Genomic DNA, 17,321 nt, shown 5'->3' on the forward strand with positions numbered 1-17,321 from the left:
ATAATGAGCAAAACAAATTCACATACAACAAATTCACTCAACAATGTTGTGGGTGTACCTAAGACAGTTACCGCAGGTGGACTGCGAAAAAATAATGAATGAAAATGTGGAAGAAAGTAGGCCACAGTTCTTTTGTGAAACTGAATTCACGATTAAAATAAACATACCAATGTGCCTCAAGAATTACATGTTATTCTGTGTATACTACCTGCTATGCCGTGGATCAGGGTTATGGACATTGACAACGAAAATGGAACAAAAGCTGAAGAGTGTGAAGAGGAGCATGCGTGGCAGTGCACTCGGACACAGCTATAGGAACTTTCTGCTTTTCACCGAGGATTTGTGAGAGCCACTTTGCCATATTTTCTTCAAATTATCAGTGTGATGCTCTGTTCAATTGGGGATTATCGACTGTGCAGCAAGTTATTTAATTGTGATCTGTTGATGGTGAAGAAATCATTGGTAATGTTGACATTGTCCTCACATTGCCCCGAACAAGGCCTGCCTATCGTGCACATTCGTCGTGCAATTAGGATTTTCCTCCCATTGAATGAAACGCTGAGCAGCTCTCAAGTGCATACCATGAATGTAACGAGAGGCGCAGTGTGTCAGTAGAAAAGGGCTTCCCATCTCCGGGCATATTGAGGGGTTTTGTTTACTACACGATTCGTATATTATACACGTGAAGCTTAAAGGGTGGCACTGGGAGTGGTCAACCAATTCCAGATGTAACACGACCATCGCTAACATTCTATTGTAACTCAAGATATGAAGATAACCTTAAGACTAGAAACCTTATGCAATTCCCTCTCCATGAAAAATTACTATTACGAACACTTGTCTTATTTATTTTAAGATATACATGTATGTATGTTGAACTTCTTTAGCATCATACGTACCTAACCGTGCTAATTGGAGGTGTGGAATAGGACAACAAACTAAATACAAAAAGCAGTTCTAAAGAAATACGTTTTCAGGCTATATGTAAAAGTGCATAGCTCCAGTGGCTTCCTAATGTTGGAAGGAAGAGCATTTCAGACGGTCGCAGAAGTGCATCTGAAAGCGCGCAACGCAGTGGCCATCTTTGTTTGATGGACAGCCAAAAGCTGCTACGAGGATGGCCGGAGTTTGTGTGAAATTAACGGAGTTCGTGTGAAGATATAAGCTAATGTTGATGTTGTTGAATTATTTGAAGGTACTACTTTAAGAGATCTGTTATTTTCAGAAGCGCAAGTTTCCGTACATCTTGTAACTTGGCAGTGTCTCCTATGAATGGGTTTGTACGAAGGTCATCTCAAAGTTTTGTCATCCCCACCACCAGAACCTTTACGTAAAAATATATTGGTGGGGTCTCATGTTAAGGTTCTCACACTATCTGGTTGGTTAAGGACTTAAAATAATTACATCAGCTACCAATGACGTGGCCATGGTACAAACCTCAGTGAAGAGGACATCTGAATAAATGACCTCCGTAAACCCACCTGCAGAGTGAGAATTCAGCACTCGGGTTGTTGGAAAGCCATAAAGCTTTTGCACTTTCACGATATCACAGGGGCTCAGGGAGTTGCCGTGCCCCATGTGCAGCATGAGGACAGGGTTTTTAGGGATGATGGTTGGGTTGCGCTCGTCCACTGAGCCCGCCGTCCTGAATGAACACACCCACACATACACACACAACACCAGGTACAAAGCACTCCTTGATCAGGCCATTATTGGTAAACACAACTAAAACATTAGTATACAAATGAAAGACTTAGATGAACAAATATACATTCTGCAGGGCAGGAGTGTCGTTATATATCACACAAAGTCACAGTTCACAGGAGTACACAATATTTACACATAACACATTCTGTAGAGTGGGACAGCTTTGACAGCCCATTGTGCACGACAAAGTTGAGGTATCATGATACATGGGCAGCCAGGGCAGCACCAATGAGTCCCAGTGATATCTTCGTGGGCCCTTCACCACACGAGTCCCAGGACAGGCTGTGTGGGCCCCAGTGCCTAATCACCAATGAGCCCCAGAATAATTTTGTGGTACCAGGGGCCCGTCACCAGTGAGTCAGCAACAATGAGATCCAAGGCAGCCACAGTGGCAGATGAGGATCAGGACAGAGACCAGAGGTGGTGCAATTTAAGAGCGAGGACAAGGAGAGGTCAGGAAAGGGTCCAGAGGTGGCATAGGGTTAACGCCAAGCAAAAGCAAAGGAGGTTGAGAAGACAAAAAATATTAAAATGTGTCAGGGAGGCAGAGGGGATGAGCAGGGAAGGTCTGGGTTGGACAGCAGCAAAATCAGCGGCACACAGTCACGTCGACCTAAGGAGAGGTCAGGAGCAGGAGATAGATCCGTGATTAATTACAATTCTAGTTCTATGATTTGTAATTAATTAGAATCACATTGAAAATGTAACTGCAATTTTAGATAACAATGCTGCTGTATTCTTTAGTTCTTTCGGTAAAGTCACAAAGATAGAAAACAAAATAAAAAAATAAAAATAATTTAAAAACTCACGACGTTTCGATCGCGGCACAAGCGGTCGTCATCAAGTGGATAATTGTATTTTATTAAAAAAAATTAAATTTCTTTTCTATCTACGTGACTTTACATAATATGAATTCCTGCAGTCACAAAAGTTTTAAGTCAAAATTTAATGCTGCTGTAATTGTAACTTAAATTGTGTGCAGGTCCAGCCGGAAGGCGGCCAAATTAGCCATCCTGTTGAATACAGAACCGAGTGCGTGTATCTGGGTAAATCAGTTGGACTGGAATCAAAATTATGGAATAAGAGGTAATTGGGAGCTGGATGGAGTGCAACTGCAAAATAGTATTTTACCATTAAAAGCAACAAACCAAAGTTCCTAAATCATAAAGGTTAAATCAGTGAATAGTATCTGCCATGACATATGAATCATAAAGATAGATAATGAAACAGATTATAAACAAAAGCTGAAAAGTACAGAAAAAGGGTGGTAAGAAGCATGCTGGGAATTACAACGAGAAACAGAAAACTTCTCTTTCAGTAAGGTCAGTATATTAGTACACACGTGCTGGCTGTAGTGAAGATAATATACATGAGCACACGCACATGTTGTAGTACAGGGAATGTATAACATACAGACTATATATATGGTACAGAGAATGTATAAGACACACACATGCTGTAGTATAGGGAATGTATAAGATGCACACACACGCTGTGATATAGGGGAAGTATAAGGCACGCACACACAGGGAGTGGTTGGGCTGGCACGTACATGCTGTAGTGCATGATGGAGCTGCAGTCGTAGGGGGCGGACACGTCATGCGCGTGTGATTTCTTAGTGAAGATTTGATTGTGCCATTCTGAAAAAGAAACATGGTCTAACATGTTAAACCTTCTTTGTCACATTCGCTATGAATATTATCGGTCTGATTTGTAATTTAGTTTTGGGTGAGGCCACGTAATGATCTGGCAAAATTTGTATCAAAAGGCTCACCACCACCCGACACAGCCAAACAAATGTAATTGTCACATAGTGACAAGCGTGTAACGCATAAATTATTATTGTTTCAGCTCAGGGTTAGGTGAAGAACATTTAGCACAACCACATTTAGCAATCTGATGCCACGTTTCACTTCAAACTGTCAAGCATATTCAGGAAAATTCAGGAAGTCGAAACTTCCCCTGCACCCAACCCGGTTTCTAAAATGGATGTTGTAGCACCACAGAAACAACCAATCAGATGTATCAGATTTCTAAATGAACAATAAATTAAAGTTAGAATTGCCACCGTTTATAAAATTAAATTCGAATACATTTGTAATAGTTAATTATTAAAACAATTAATAAAATTAAATAAATGAAAACTAAATTAAATCATGACGTTTCGGAGGCAACACAAGAGCCTCCCTCGTCAGGTGTAAAAAGGCACAGCAAAATAACTGTAGCGAGAGTTATTTGTGATGAGACATTGTTATACTGTATAGGGTAAGAGGAGGGGGAGGAGCCAAGGAGGATGGGCGCAGGATGGGGGGGGGGGTTGGGATGTGGGTGGAGCCAGGAAGGTGATAGAGAAGGAGGACGGAGCCCCGGATGGGGGAGGGGGGACTGTTGGATATATGCCCCCCTTTTTAATTTTAAAATTCTTTTTTTTTTTAAGAATTATTCTGCCAACATAGATAATATCGTTTTTTAATAGACACGGGGCAACGTGAGAACGGACACGCCCCCACACTCCCACAGAGGTCCCCACACACTAACACAGATGTGCGCACACCTCATTTCAAAGGAAAGAGGGCATGAAAGAAGGGTAATCAAGATCATAAAAACTCCCCGAATTTCACACAAGAGGAACAAGGGAGGGGGGAATGGTAGCCGGGGGGTTCTGAAAGAAACATCCTTTCGTAAAGAAAAAAAAACCCTTTGATAAGTACAAAACCAGGCCACGAAATATATAATTATATTCTTAACAAAGGAACAACATTAACGATAAAAAAAAACACAAACGGGTTTTGAACCATGTTAGACAAACTAGTACAACTTAGCCATGAAGTAAGCAAACAGTATCCATCCTCACTACAATTGAAAATCAGACTACAGTCTGCACCAGAATCGCGACCCATCATTGTTAATTAAATACTGACATTATTTACCTTCATAGAATTTCTACACGGCCGGGCCGAAGCATCGAAGAACAATTATGGCATCTATTTCGCTCCAAAACAAAATTCCTAGCCGGGATATCAGATTAAATAATCACAAGAAGTCAAATAATAAGTACGGAATTAAAGTGAATATCCTAGGAGCTAACGGTGAATAAGGCTCTCAAAATTAACCAAACACAACAACCCCCTGAAAACAACAGCAGCAACACGACCGTCTTTGTCTTTCCGAGAGGATCTCCACACGCAGGCACAAAGCCGGGAAATGACACCAATAAAACTCCCGGGCAATGGCTCAAAGGAAATTAACACGCTCTCAGAAATAAATAAATAAGCGCATGCGCCGGGCGCTTCCACCGTGGAAACAACCGTCTTTGTCTTCCCACAACACGGACAGCAAAAAATTGCACACGCAAGGAATAACATCTCCATGAGAGATCGGGTCACGATGAAACATCGGGAACACGGTTTCGGCATAACTGGGGCATAATGGAATAAGTCGCATTTCAACTTCCAAACCAAAACAACTTAAGCTGTGTGAGACAAAAGATATGATCCCCGAGCGAGGGCGGAAATAATTAAGCTCGCTTAACGCGTAGGTTGTCGCGACAAATATTATTCAGTAACAAAAACATGGATTCGAATATCTCTTTTATATATATATAACTCGACGCGAATCATCGGTCTGGCTAATGTATAACTTCGTTGGCGCCGTCACGAGCCCCCCCCCCTTCCAGAACGACAACAGCTGTGTCTTCAAAGCTAATAAACACACGGACAAACACGCAAGCGAAACACACGGACGGACACACACACGGATGCAGATGGTCACACACAGGAAGGTTTTATGACGGACTTTGAACAACTCGGGAAACGGAGGGGATTTTTCTCAATATAAGCCGGGAAAAAATCCATTCAAAACACTTCGTCAGGGGCCTGGCCCCCCACCACAGATCGTCTGGGCCACGGGCCCCACCACCACAGATCATCCGGGCCACGGGCCCCAACACAGATCGCCAGGGCTCTGAGCCCCATCTCGTCGCCAACAACGAAGGAGCTCTTCCGTCATCCAAAATGACGATGTTCGCGGGGTAGCGACGTGCATTGACAAGCTGAGGTCTGCACCACCTAAGAAGAATTACTACACTGAGCCGCCGAGCTGCGAGTGAAACGGACGGAGATTCCAGCTATCACTCTCGAGCCAACAACTTCAACCCAACGTCAATACCAGCAACGAACGAAAGCATCGTTCATCGCCAGAGCGACAACCAACGAGAACCGACTCGTCATCCAGCAGTGGAGAGAAAGAGCGAGCCACCGCGCCGTCAGCTACCGATAGCGCGCCACCGCGCCGTCAGCTACGAGAGCGCGCCACCGCGCCGTCAGCTACAAGAGCGCGCCACCGCGCCGTCAGCTACCGAGAACGCGCCACCGCGCCGTCAGCTACAAGAGCGCGCCACCGCGCCGTCAGCTACCGAGAACGCGACACCGCGCCGTCAGCTACAAAGAACGCGCCACCGCGCCGTCAGCTACCGAGGGCCGCCAAGCGCCGCCAAGCGCCGCTGCTCACCTCATCGCAGATAAAGTGTCAGCTGCAACTCGCACAGACGGCAGAGAGGTTGTATCGCTCCCCACATACAGACTCGAGGAAACACAGAGAAAATCTTGTCAAACCAGTTTTCTTTGTCTTAGAGTCTCGCGGAAGAATTAATTAAAACCGAGCCAAATTCGCTCTCCCGCAACACGCCTCACCCACCATTGACTCCAACCTTCCGTTAAAAGGATTTCACACTTGCCGATGAATCTATTGACATATACTTTCGCCTCGGGGATACAATAAGTGCTTTTATTACCGCAAAACGAAATGTGTCATGCTTGTTTTCAAACTCGGCCAGTCGCCGATTGTGATCGATACAAAAACGAACTAATGAGATGCCTGGTGGAGAGGTAGAGGTTACGATTGCATAATAATTTTTGGTCATTCAGTTCGTTAAATGCACAATATCGAAAATGCATAAGAGTTTTGAGTTATTCAATTTAGTAAATGCATAAGTGTTCATTCATTCATTTTAGTCAATGCTTAATCTCGTAATTGCATAAGAATTGTAGTTATCCATATTAGTCGAATGCACAATATCGAAAATGCATAAGAGTTTTGAGTTATTCAATTTAGTAAATGCATAAGTGTTTATTCATTCATTTTAGTCAATGCTTAATCTCGTAATTGCATAAGAATTTTAGTTATCCATATTAATCGAATGCTTGATATCGCAAATGCATAAGTGTTTGGTTATTCATGAATTATTGACGCATGTTCGACCTGCATGATAGAATGTCACATGCTTGTTAGAATAAAATTGCTTAACACCAACTGTTCGAGTGATTCTTTCCAAGTCCATGCAAAACCATCTTATTTTTGATAACTGTATCCTGTGATGAGATATGAAAATGGAGACCTAAATATCATAACACACACTAGGATAATCGGTAAACGTTTAATCATTGATCATCGTGTTATCCTGATTGACATAACTCTGGATAAACGAAGCTGAGCCTAATTACCACAACTGCTCACATTAACATCATCGCAAGCATCCGCATAAATTACTACGATTATCTCCGCGATTATCATAGTTTATGCATACGATTACTCACACTATCATAATTTATGCATATAATCACACGCATTATCATAATTTATGCATAGCAATACACACATTAACATAATTAATGCGATTTGCGCATTTTTCGGAAAATTATTAATTTTTATTATTTTCATCAAAATTTCATAACTCCAACATATACAACAGGACGCAGAGCGGGGGAGAGTCACGGTTGAGGTTTAACATGGTTAATCACATCTTTCCAATGATTGCTCAATTTGAATCCATCTTCTCGGTTGAAGTTATGTCTATGTTTGTACATCTGTATAGCCTCATGGACAAATCTTTGGTGGTATCCAGACGGCTTGCAGAGTACCTTGGTATCAGAAAAAACAATATCATGATCACCCATAGTGTTGTAACAATGATCAGCAACGGCCGAAGAATTCGTTTTGCCGTGTTTCAAATCTGATTTGTGCTCGCGAATTCGGTCCGAAATATGTCGTTTCGTCTCCCCGATGTTGCAGTCACCACAGGTACAACTCAATTTGTACTGTAAATCCGGAATGACATCCTTTACGGATGGGATCAGATCACGGATTTTGTGTACTGTATTGAACCGGACATGGATCTTGTGTTTGTTTAGAATTTTGGAAATATTTTTGGTAACGCCTGCTATGTATGGCAGCGTGATGATTTTGATCGGAGATTCAGGTGGTTGTTTCTGCATGGTGGGAGAAACAGCTTGGCGGATGGTACGGTCTGAGTATCCGTTCATCTTGAGGGCCAGATGTACATTATTTTGCTGTGCCTTTTTACACCTGATGAGGGAGGCTTGTGTTGCCTCCGAAACGTCGTGATTTGTTGTTTTCATTTATTTTATTTCATTAATTGTTTTACCTACGTGACTTTACCGAAAAAAACAAAGAGTATGAATCCTTGCAGTCAAGAAAGCTTCAAATCTAGAGTTAATTATTATTTTTAATTTGAAGAATATTTGTAGTCAAATGGGAAGGCCAGTCTGCTCAGTACACTTCTATTAAACATAAGAATAAACTGTGAACACATTTACAACCTAGCATCAGTTAAGAGGGTGGCACGCTGCTATATTGTGCTTCCAGTCATTACAAATGAGACTTGCCTTCTTGCCCGCTAGGGGTGTCAGGGAGGTGAGTTGTGGTACCACGAGATGAATTGTCGTGATTAGGGTTCTGATTCCATTCAAGAATAGGTAATTTTTTTAACAATCTGTTTAATGCAGTGGCCTCCAGTGGCTGCAGGGGGTTACTGAACTCATCCAAAAAACATATGAATTTATAAATCTTGTTTATTTTACACACATCCATGCGTGTATTGTTAGATAAATAATTAATATTGATTAATTGATCCATCGTTGCACCGCTAGTGCCCAGACGCGGACAGTAGAGGAGGATCGGCACTCATAGTACCAGAGGCAGTTCGGAAGCAACAGTCACAGGTGATGCTCATCCTGCACTGAGAGATGGAGTCACATTGTCCCTCTCACCGGGCTTCATGTTCTCTGGCACCACCCAGACGTGGTCGTCGCGGTCACTGCGGCAGTGCTCGTGCTGGAAGCCGAGTGCGTGCATCAACTCGTGCAGAACCGTGCCCTTGGTCACCTTGCCGGGCTCCAGGGACAGATCCTGGGCTCCCCCCTGCCTCCCCACGTACGACCAGCTCTTGCTGAGAGACCTGAAAGCAGGAGTCATCCATGGGATCACGTGATTATTTTAAATACATTTAGATAAAGTATATTTCAGATTTTTATGTAAATGGCACAATGAGTTTGCATGGAACAGTAGAGTCCCTAAACTAAAGAGTACAGAAGAGTGAAGTTGTCATTTTATGACACCCACCACTGCTGTAAACTAGAAATGCAATTTGTTCTGCCAGACAAAATGCGTTTCCATCCGAAGCAAAATCATCTCACGAGACGTAAAAGGTCCTGAAAATCTCTTCAATTAGGCTAAAATATATTCCACTGGTGGAGGAGGGTGTACGACACACACTTTACTCATGTGATCTAACACGTACATTTATTTTGAATCAATATTCCACTGACAACAATAAACTCTCTTCAGCTAAGATGTGATTTTAGATGCATAGTGACTGTGTAAGACGAGCACATTCAAGACCAAAATCAGAATCTCTATTTAGGCTGGATGAATCCGATGAGCTATGAAGCACTTTTCCACTTGACACCTCTGGCAATGGCCAAAGCAACCACACAACGTGTTGGGATTGGCTGTGGTGAGGCAGAGCCAGTACAGCTTGTGAATTACAAAGATCTATGTCAACATGATTGAGTGCTGAATGAGAATTCCAGATGTGAGTACTGGCTGTGAATTATTAAAGTATTGTACAGTATGTGGGTATTGGATGTGAAATCCTCACCCCTCCAAGGCCTGGATGTGAATGAAGTCCGTCTCTTTGCCATGAGGGCGGAATCGCATGTGGGTTTTCTTCTCAAACTCCTCTACAGCCTGCTCGATGGCTTTCACATCGTAGTCATCTGCAAGACAGTGAGGCATTTCATATCAGTTCACTTCAATGCAATTTGTATGCATTGTCTGCAATGAAGTCATTTATATTAATTATCATAATGGAGGGGGGGTTGTTATTACAAAGCATTATTAAAATGTTTGTATTTATATGCATACGTTAGGGTGCATTAGACCAGGACCTACATACTACACGTGGGTGCAAGGAAAATATTTGGTGGAACTGTAGCAGCTGACATCAAATTATAGCTGTGAGTAGCACCCTATTATGTCAATAGGAGCTCAGGTCATCATGGCGATGCCATTGATGCTGTTAAGTCAACAGCCAACCTTCAATGTCTCCAGCATCTGGTTGGTGGTATGACTGCGAATCTCTTGGTAAAGGCAAATGCACATTAAGACGCAAATATAATCTAAAATTCAGCTGTCATAATGAGACTAGTGTTGATAAAACCCTCAAGGTTAACTATGCATGCTACTATAACCAATATACGAGTATTCACATTTCGTGGATTTAAAGCGATAATAGAATGTCAAAGAAGCCTCTCCATAGAGCACTAACGCACTGACAGTTCACGAGGTCAATGCGACACTTACAGAAGTCCTTGGACACCTTGTAGGGGATGTACACACGGCCATCGCCACTCTTCGGCCAGTGCCTGACTGGGCGTGAGAGGCTGCTCTCCTTGACTCCACACCCGGTGAATTCTGAAGCCGGAGCGAGAGAGGGGGGGGGGGCAGACAGCTCACGCAGGACGCTCTTCTCGCACAGCCTGGGCTTGTGTGAGTTGTGACACCGGCCTGCAAGCTCTAGTCGCATACAGCATCAGAATTGATGGACTTGTAATGAACATGTAATTATGGATATTTTGCGGGAGATAGAAATTTGAAAATGGCATGTCATTTTCATATCTCAATTTAATGGCATGAACAAAAGCCCCACCGAAAATATTTGCTTTTGGGACTGATGTGATGGGGACAGGCGGTCAAGAGGATTCTATGCTGCGCTACTTTGGCCAATGTTAATATTATTCACGTATGTATGTTGAACTTGTTTCGCACCATACTTAGATAACCGTGATAATTGGAGGTGAGGGGAAAGGACAACAAATTAAATACAAAAAGCAGTTCAAAATAAATTAGTTTTAAATAAAAAAAATTTGTTTCACGAGAAAAAACCCTTCACTGACTCACACTGACCAGCGTGGTAAAGTATGGTCAAACAACCCCCTTGACCATCACAGCCTGGTGAGGCCTTCATCCAGCAGTGGATTGACAAGGGCTGTACATTAGGTAACGGTTAATGTAGGCTGATCAAGAAGGGCGCTGCGTTCACTGCACTGGGCACATGGAAAAGGTGGATTCCTCCCATGGGCCCCGTGAACCTGAACAAAGCCCCGTGGTGCCTACCTTTCTCTTTCTTCTCCAGAACCTGGGGAAGCTGAAATAAAATAAGGCAATAAAAATTAAGCACAAAGAACTAACCATAAATGAAATGTATTTTATTATTGCCCAGAAAAGCTTTTCTCATGACTCTTTCCAGGTTTTCAGGAGGGCCCTGGCAAGGTTTCGCACTAGGAGGTGATGATTGCTGAGTATAATTCAAATTGAGTAATTTGCAGGTAACCATTCCAAATTTGGCAAATTTGGACGATGTCATCAGCACACTATTGGCTCCTCTTGTAGATTACGTCACGTGATCTCTAACGCCCACTGTCAAGCATACGGCACGTATTTTAAAGTTAATACACCAGCAGTATTAATCAGGGTGGCCACTGGATTTGAACTGTGAACCTCTGCAACAAGCGGCGAACGCCCTACCGCTGGGCTATGTCACCATGGCGAGTGTTACGAGGGTTTATATGGGACAGCTGAGGCTGTAGGTTTGCTTCACTATAAGTAAAACATTTTCTACAGAAGTCAGGCCATGTTCTGCCTATATTATGTAATGTTGCTGCAGACCTCACCGTTATTTTGTGGCTTGAGACACCAGCATCTCTGGACAGAGAACTGGCTTCTGCTGGGGTAACACAGAGAGAGCAATCAGCGCACACACTCATGCAGAGTGCAAATGGGCAGGATCGCCAACACACGCAGCAGTGCAGACAGCACCACCTCCAAACACTCTGGGACTGTGTTGACTGTGGGTATGATGCTTTTTGGATATAATCACAATCATCATCGTCATCATAAACGACTGCTCAATGAAAGTGTTAACAAAGCGCGTGTCACCGCATTTTAGTTGTTTACCCTTATATGCCATAAAATCTTAACATCTTCTGCACACACCCACATTTCGAATGACAAAGCGTCTTTGCTGGCTCCTTTTTAAAATACATATTTCTGACGCACAGAATAAAGTAGATATCACTCCTGCCTCAAACATGCACCTTCTTAGACTAAAATTGACTTCTACACTTTCAAAGTGGTTTATCTTATCCATCAAAAAACACTTTCTGGCAAAATATTTTTCTCAACTTCCTTCTCACAACCCCCTGCTTCTGCACAGTATCATACATGTAATGATCCATTGATGAATTGACTGTAATAAACTCTTATATTCATCAAACGTGCGTTGAGGTATGCGTGTGCAATTCGATTGTTGAGGATACATGCAATAATATACACATATGCTAATGTTAAACCTATGCCAACGGAGCAAACAAAACACTGTGATTTCAGTACGACAAATGTGAAAATAAAAATTTGACAAAAAAGTATTTGATTCTTGAATTATGCCCCCGAATCACAGCAATCATCAAATCAGTGGGGGTGGACGAACATGCCAACCGTCTAAACAAGCAGGTCCTCTATGGTCTCCACTCTCACTGCTTGATGACGTCTGATAAAGGTGCACACGCCTCATCCCACAACAGTGCCATCAACATAGCCTTGGTAAATCTCACGTGCAGACCACAGAGTCCAGCCTCGGTGCCTGAAACCGCCAAAATCTGCAATTCCCCAACCAAGGTCTGAGCTGGGAACTTGCACGATGCGAAAGCTTGGGTCCAATGACCTATTTTTATTTGTATGTTTCTGCAATCTCTGCCCTACTCTTTGGTTCTTTCGGTAAAGTAATGTAGGTATAAAATGTAATAGATCACGTTTCTATCACAAATCTCCCTAATCTCTCTCTCGCTAATCCCCCATTAATCCCCCATTAACACAACTGAGGTGCTTGCCACCGCTTGCTTGCCCATTGCCATATATATATCCTTGTTGTAGCTGATCTCTCGCCAGTTCAGCAGTTCCACTGCTGGATTATATTTTTTCCGCCTGAGGACGACCGCTTGTGTTGCGATCGAAACGGCGTGATTTCTTTTATTTTATACCTACGTCCCTTTACCAAAAGAACCAAAGAGTATGGATTCCTGCAGTCACGAAAGCTTTAAATCAAAATCTCTGCCCTATTAAAGGCTGTAGACAACGCATAAGCATGGTACTGAACAAATTGGAAGGCAAAACGCCCATGGCCACAGCAGTGTTCAAGTGGACACCACAAAAGCTTCAGTCCATCACTCACGTTCCTCAGGAGAACTCCTCACCCTACCTGCGTGTTTGGAGCCGCCCATTGGCAACCCTAAGCAGTGACATTGTGGGTGCTTTGGGTGACTACGCACATGATATGCTAGACAAGCTACTCACATAATTATATCACAGTTGTGTTACATTATGATTGTCCTATACTAATTGCAGTAAATATTACTTTAATATTGGAATCATAATTATCTGTTTATTTATTTATCGGAGTTTGAGGTGATATTTGAATACATCCTCGTTTGTCATCATTCTGACGCTGCTTGCAGCCCTAACCCTACGATTAGTTTGCTCGCCGAGCACCACAATTGTTCACCTGAAATGCCTGGAAGTTCCCATAGACTCTGTCCAGACATAATGAACATAATAAAGTCTACAAATCGAATCCAAATTTCCTCTACATATCTGTCAGACAGGAACATTTTCACTAGTATCATCGAAACACGCACTGGCATTCCCTTAACCACAGTTGGGTGTGCTTGTTTATCCTATCAATGGGACCCTTTTTTGCTAGTATCAAGACGATAATAGATATAACTGCTCAACCCGAGATATTAATGCCGTGATATTTGCATTGTCTTTGTGGTTGCCTTTTGGCATTCTCTGGTCTAACACTGTTGAGACAAGGCCAGAAAGGAGACTGTCTCTGGTGTAGTCCAATCGGTTTCAAGGACAATGGGTACATTACCAAAGCACGTTTATTCGCATGTGTTACCACAAGCATGTGTGATTATTGCAGACTTCGTACCTCATCATGCGTGTCTATTTAGTATTTGAACATCTCAACACTGGGTAAATCCTATTCGTTTTTAATATTTATTTCATCCTATTTCACAAACTATAGTAAACACTTTGAGCAGAATACATAATAAATGTGCCCCTCGAGTTCACAAACGAAAACCAAACTATTTTTTATTTTACCAGGTAAGGCCCACTGATCTATTTACCTCGTTTTCAGACGCGACCTGGCCACAAAAGATAGCTTAACAAAGTGGCTTATCATGCGGACATTTATAGCAGCCAAATATTCTAAATGGTATATAAATGGTATGTTTTGAAATATGGAGGGGAACATGGGAGGGCCTGGAGAAAAATCTATGCGACCACGAGGAGAACATGCAAACTCCAATTACTGTATAAAGCCGTCAGGTTTGGGATCAAACCGACAACTTGCAGTATACCAGGCTTGGTAGTTAACATCTCGCCATCTCTTTCCTCTCCTTTCATTTCTCATGCATGTTAATAGCTTTTCTCAATTCCAGAGTGGCATCATCGCCCCTGACCATCGAGATCCCGAAGGAGCTCAACCACGTGGATCCAGTAAAATATGTTAAGAGTTGATTGCTGGTTGGTTGATTGGTTGTGATTCGCAGATTTGATTAGTTTAACAAGCAAAACCTGTTTTGCACTTGGTGACAATATGCATTTCTTAATTATATTCATGTGTATTGTGGTGGTAATGAAGCTGAAGTTGTAATGCTATTTTGATTCTAGTTAAGCATTAACTGGTAAAATCGTTAGTTATCATCATGGGAATTGGCACTCTTGAGCAGTTAGTTGAGCAATAAATGCTGATGATTAAACTGGATGACGTGCATGGTTGTGTTGATCACATCATGGCGCTTAAGGACACAGTTCAGGAAGCTCAAGCACGCGAGAGCTGAGCTTTTGTTAACACCTGACGATACAAGCTCCAGTCAAACGTTGCATTAAAATTAGAACATTTTCTATTTGCTTTTCAACACTGGTTTGCTGGCATATTTGTCCACACGACAACTTGATTTGATTGGCTATGTCCGTTGACTCAAGGTATAGTTGAAAATCAGCATTATACCTGCACACTCTAAACCAAAGAAACAAATTATTAATCGCTGTAAAATTGTATGTGTACATAGTTTTTTTTATAGAGATTAACCTTCCAAGTGGATGGTAACATTATTCACGCACCACTTCACATGATACATGATTACATTTGATCTTTTTTTTTGCCATGCATTGTGATTTTTGTTTAAACACACGTGCCCTGAGATTTGGTTGTCATATGCAGAGTTCCATATTTTTAGACTCGTAGAATACATTTGAATCAGGGGAAACTAGATCAGTCATCCTAGATTTCACAAACCAAGGTCTTTACAAAAAAACACATTTACAAATAAATAAATCATACAATGGGACTTCACGAAGAGAGTGGCAACATACAAATCAGAAGAGGCCTCAGGAAAGGAAATACTCCATCACCAATGCTTTCCACAGCAACGTTAGCAGATGTTTTATGATAATTGAATGGGAAAAAGTGTAAATAAACAAATGGACAGTATTAATAATCTCAGACTTGTTAATGACATTCAATATAACAAACACTGATAAAGAGTCATAGGAAATGATAGAAAAAACTAAAAGAAAAGTTATAAAGTGAGACCCAAGATAAATGAAAAATAAAAGTCAAGTACAAAAATTGTGATATATTAAATAACTGCTGGGAGGATGCAGCTGAAATCAGATGAGGTATATCTATGGAAATATTATTATTTGTTTCTTTGGGTTAAGTCACGTCTAAAGATAAAATAATAAATTAAATTAAATAATAGAATACGACGTTTCGATTGCAACACAAGCAATCATCATCAGGTATAATGAAATAGCGACATAAAATCTAACCAGAAAACTATAGACAGACATATTAGCAGACAGATATCACCAAGATACATAGCGAGAGCAACACAGGTAACAGAGAGGGGTGATCGTCTCTGTGTGGTGGCCTTAAATAGACAGAGGGGGGGGCGGAGGCAGAGAGAGGGAGGAGGGTTAGAGAAAAAATTAGCATATCAATGAGTGGTCAACAGACGTGGTGCTGCGAATGCGATGGCACGGCAAGCAAGCCTGAAAATCAGGAGAAGGACACACTAAAATTAAATAACCTAGTAAAATATCGAAATGTAATGTAATACAACACAGAGGGTCGGTCAACACACAATTAACGCATAGCCTGGTTGATTACGTATTTCAAAGATTGCTAAGTTAGAATTTAAGTGTGAACAATCTAAAGAGAGGACACAGGCAGAGAAAACAAGTCGCCAGAGAGAGAGAAAAAAGATAAGCTTAAAACTTCCCCGTAGAAGTGGTTCAATCTTAATTTTAGAACTTTCGTGACTGCAGGAATTATTATTTGTTTCTTTCGGTTAAGTCACGTCTAAAGATAAAATAATAAATTAAATTAAATAATAGAATACGACGTTTCGATTGCAACACAAGCAATCATCATCAGGTATAATGAAATAGCGACATAAAATCTAACCAGAAAACTATAGACAGACATATTAGCAGACAGATATCACCAAGATACATAGCGAGAGCAACACAGGTAACAGAGAGGGGTGATCGTCTCTGTGTGGTGGCCTTAAATAGACAGAGGGGGGGGCGGAGGCAGAGAGAGGGAGGAGGGTTAGAGAAAAAAAGATTGAACCACTTCTACGGGGAAGTTTTAAGCTTATCTTTTTTCTCTCTCTCTGGCGACTTGTTTTCTCTGCCTGTGTCCTCTCTTTAGATTGTTCACACTTAAATTCTAACTTAGCAATCTTTGAAATACGTAATCAACCAGGCTATGCGTTAATTGTGTGTTGACCGACCCTCTGTGTTGTATTACATTACATTTCGATATTTTACTAGGTTATTTAATTTTAGTGTGTCCTTCTCCTGATTTTCAGGCTTGCTTGCCGTGCCATCGCATTCGCAGCACCACGTCTGTTGACCACTCATTGATATGCTAATTTTTTCTCTAACCCTCCTCCCTCTCTCTGCCTCCGCCCCCCCCTCTGTCTATTTAAGGCCACCACACAGAGACGATCACCCCTCTCTGTTACCTGTGTTGCTCTCGCTATGTATCTTGGTGATATCTGTCTGCTAATATGTCTGTCTATAGTTTTCTGGTTAGATGTTATGTCGCTATTTCATTATACCTGATGATGATTGCTTGTGTTGCAATCGAAACGTCGTATTCTATTATTTAATTTAAT

At 41.8% G+C, this 17,321-nt stretch overlaps 1 protein-coding gene across 1 annotated transcript in view; it reads right to left on the bottom strand.

Annotated features, from left to right (window-relative positions):
• LOC144948080 (uncharacterized) overlaps window positions 1–17,321 on the bottom strand; it is a 114,287-nt gene that overhangs the window by 39,961 nt on the left and 57,005 nt on the right. Inside the window, exons 11-17 of the mRNA XM_078877511.1 lie at window positions 11,739–11,791; window positions 11,182–11,212; window positions 10,369–10,479; window positions 9,665–9,782; window positions 8,775–8,962; window positions 3,260–3,347; window positions 1,482–1,645 (exon numbers count right to left, since the gene is read on the bottom strand). Of these exons, the coding sequence (XP_078733637.1) occupies window positions 1,482–1,645; window positions 3,260–3,347; window positions 8,775–8,962; window positions 9,665–9,782; window positions 10,369–10,479; window positions 11,182–11,212; window positions 11,739–11,791 (753 nt within the window). The remainder of the gene's footprint in view (window positions 1–1,481; window positions 1,646–3,259; window positions 3,348–8,774; window positions 8,963–9,664; window positions 9,783–10,368; window positions 10,480–11,181; window positions 11,213–11,738; window positions 11,792–17,321) is intronic.

The sequence above is a fragment of the Lampetra fluviatilis genome, chromosome 3, assembly GCF_964198595.1.
Source record: "Lampetra fluviatilis chromosome 3, kcLamFluv1.1, whole genome shotgun sequence".
NCBI classification, from domain to species: domain Eukaryota; kingdom Metazoa; phylum Chordata; class Hyperoartia; order Petromyzontiformes; family Petromyzontidae; genus Lampetra; species Lampetra fluviatilis.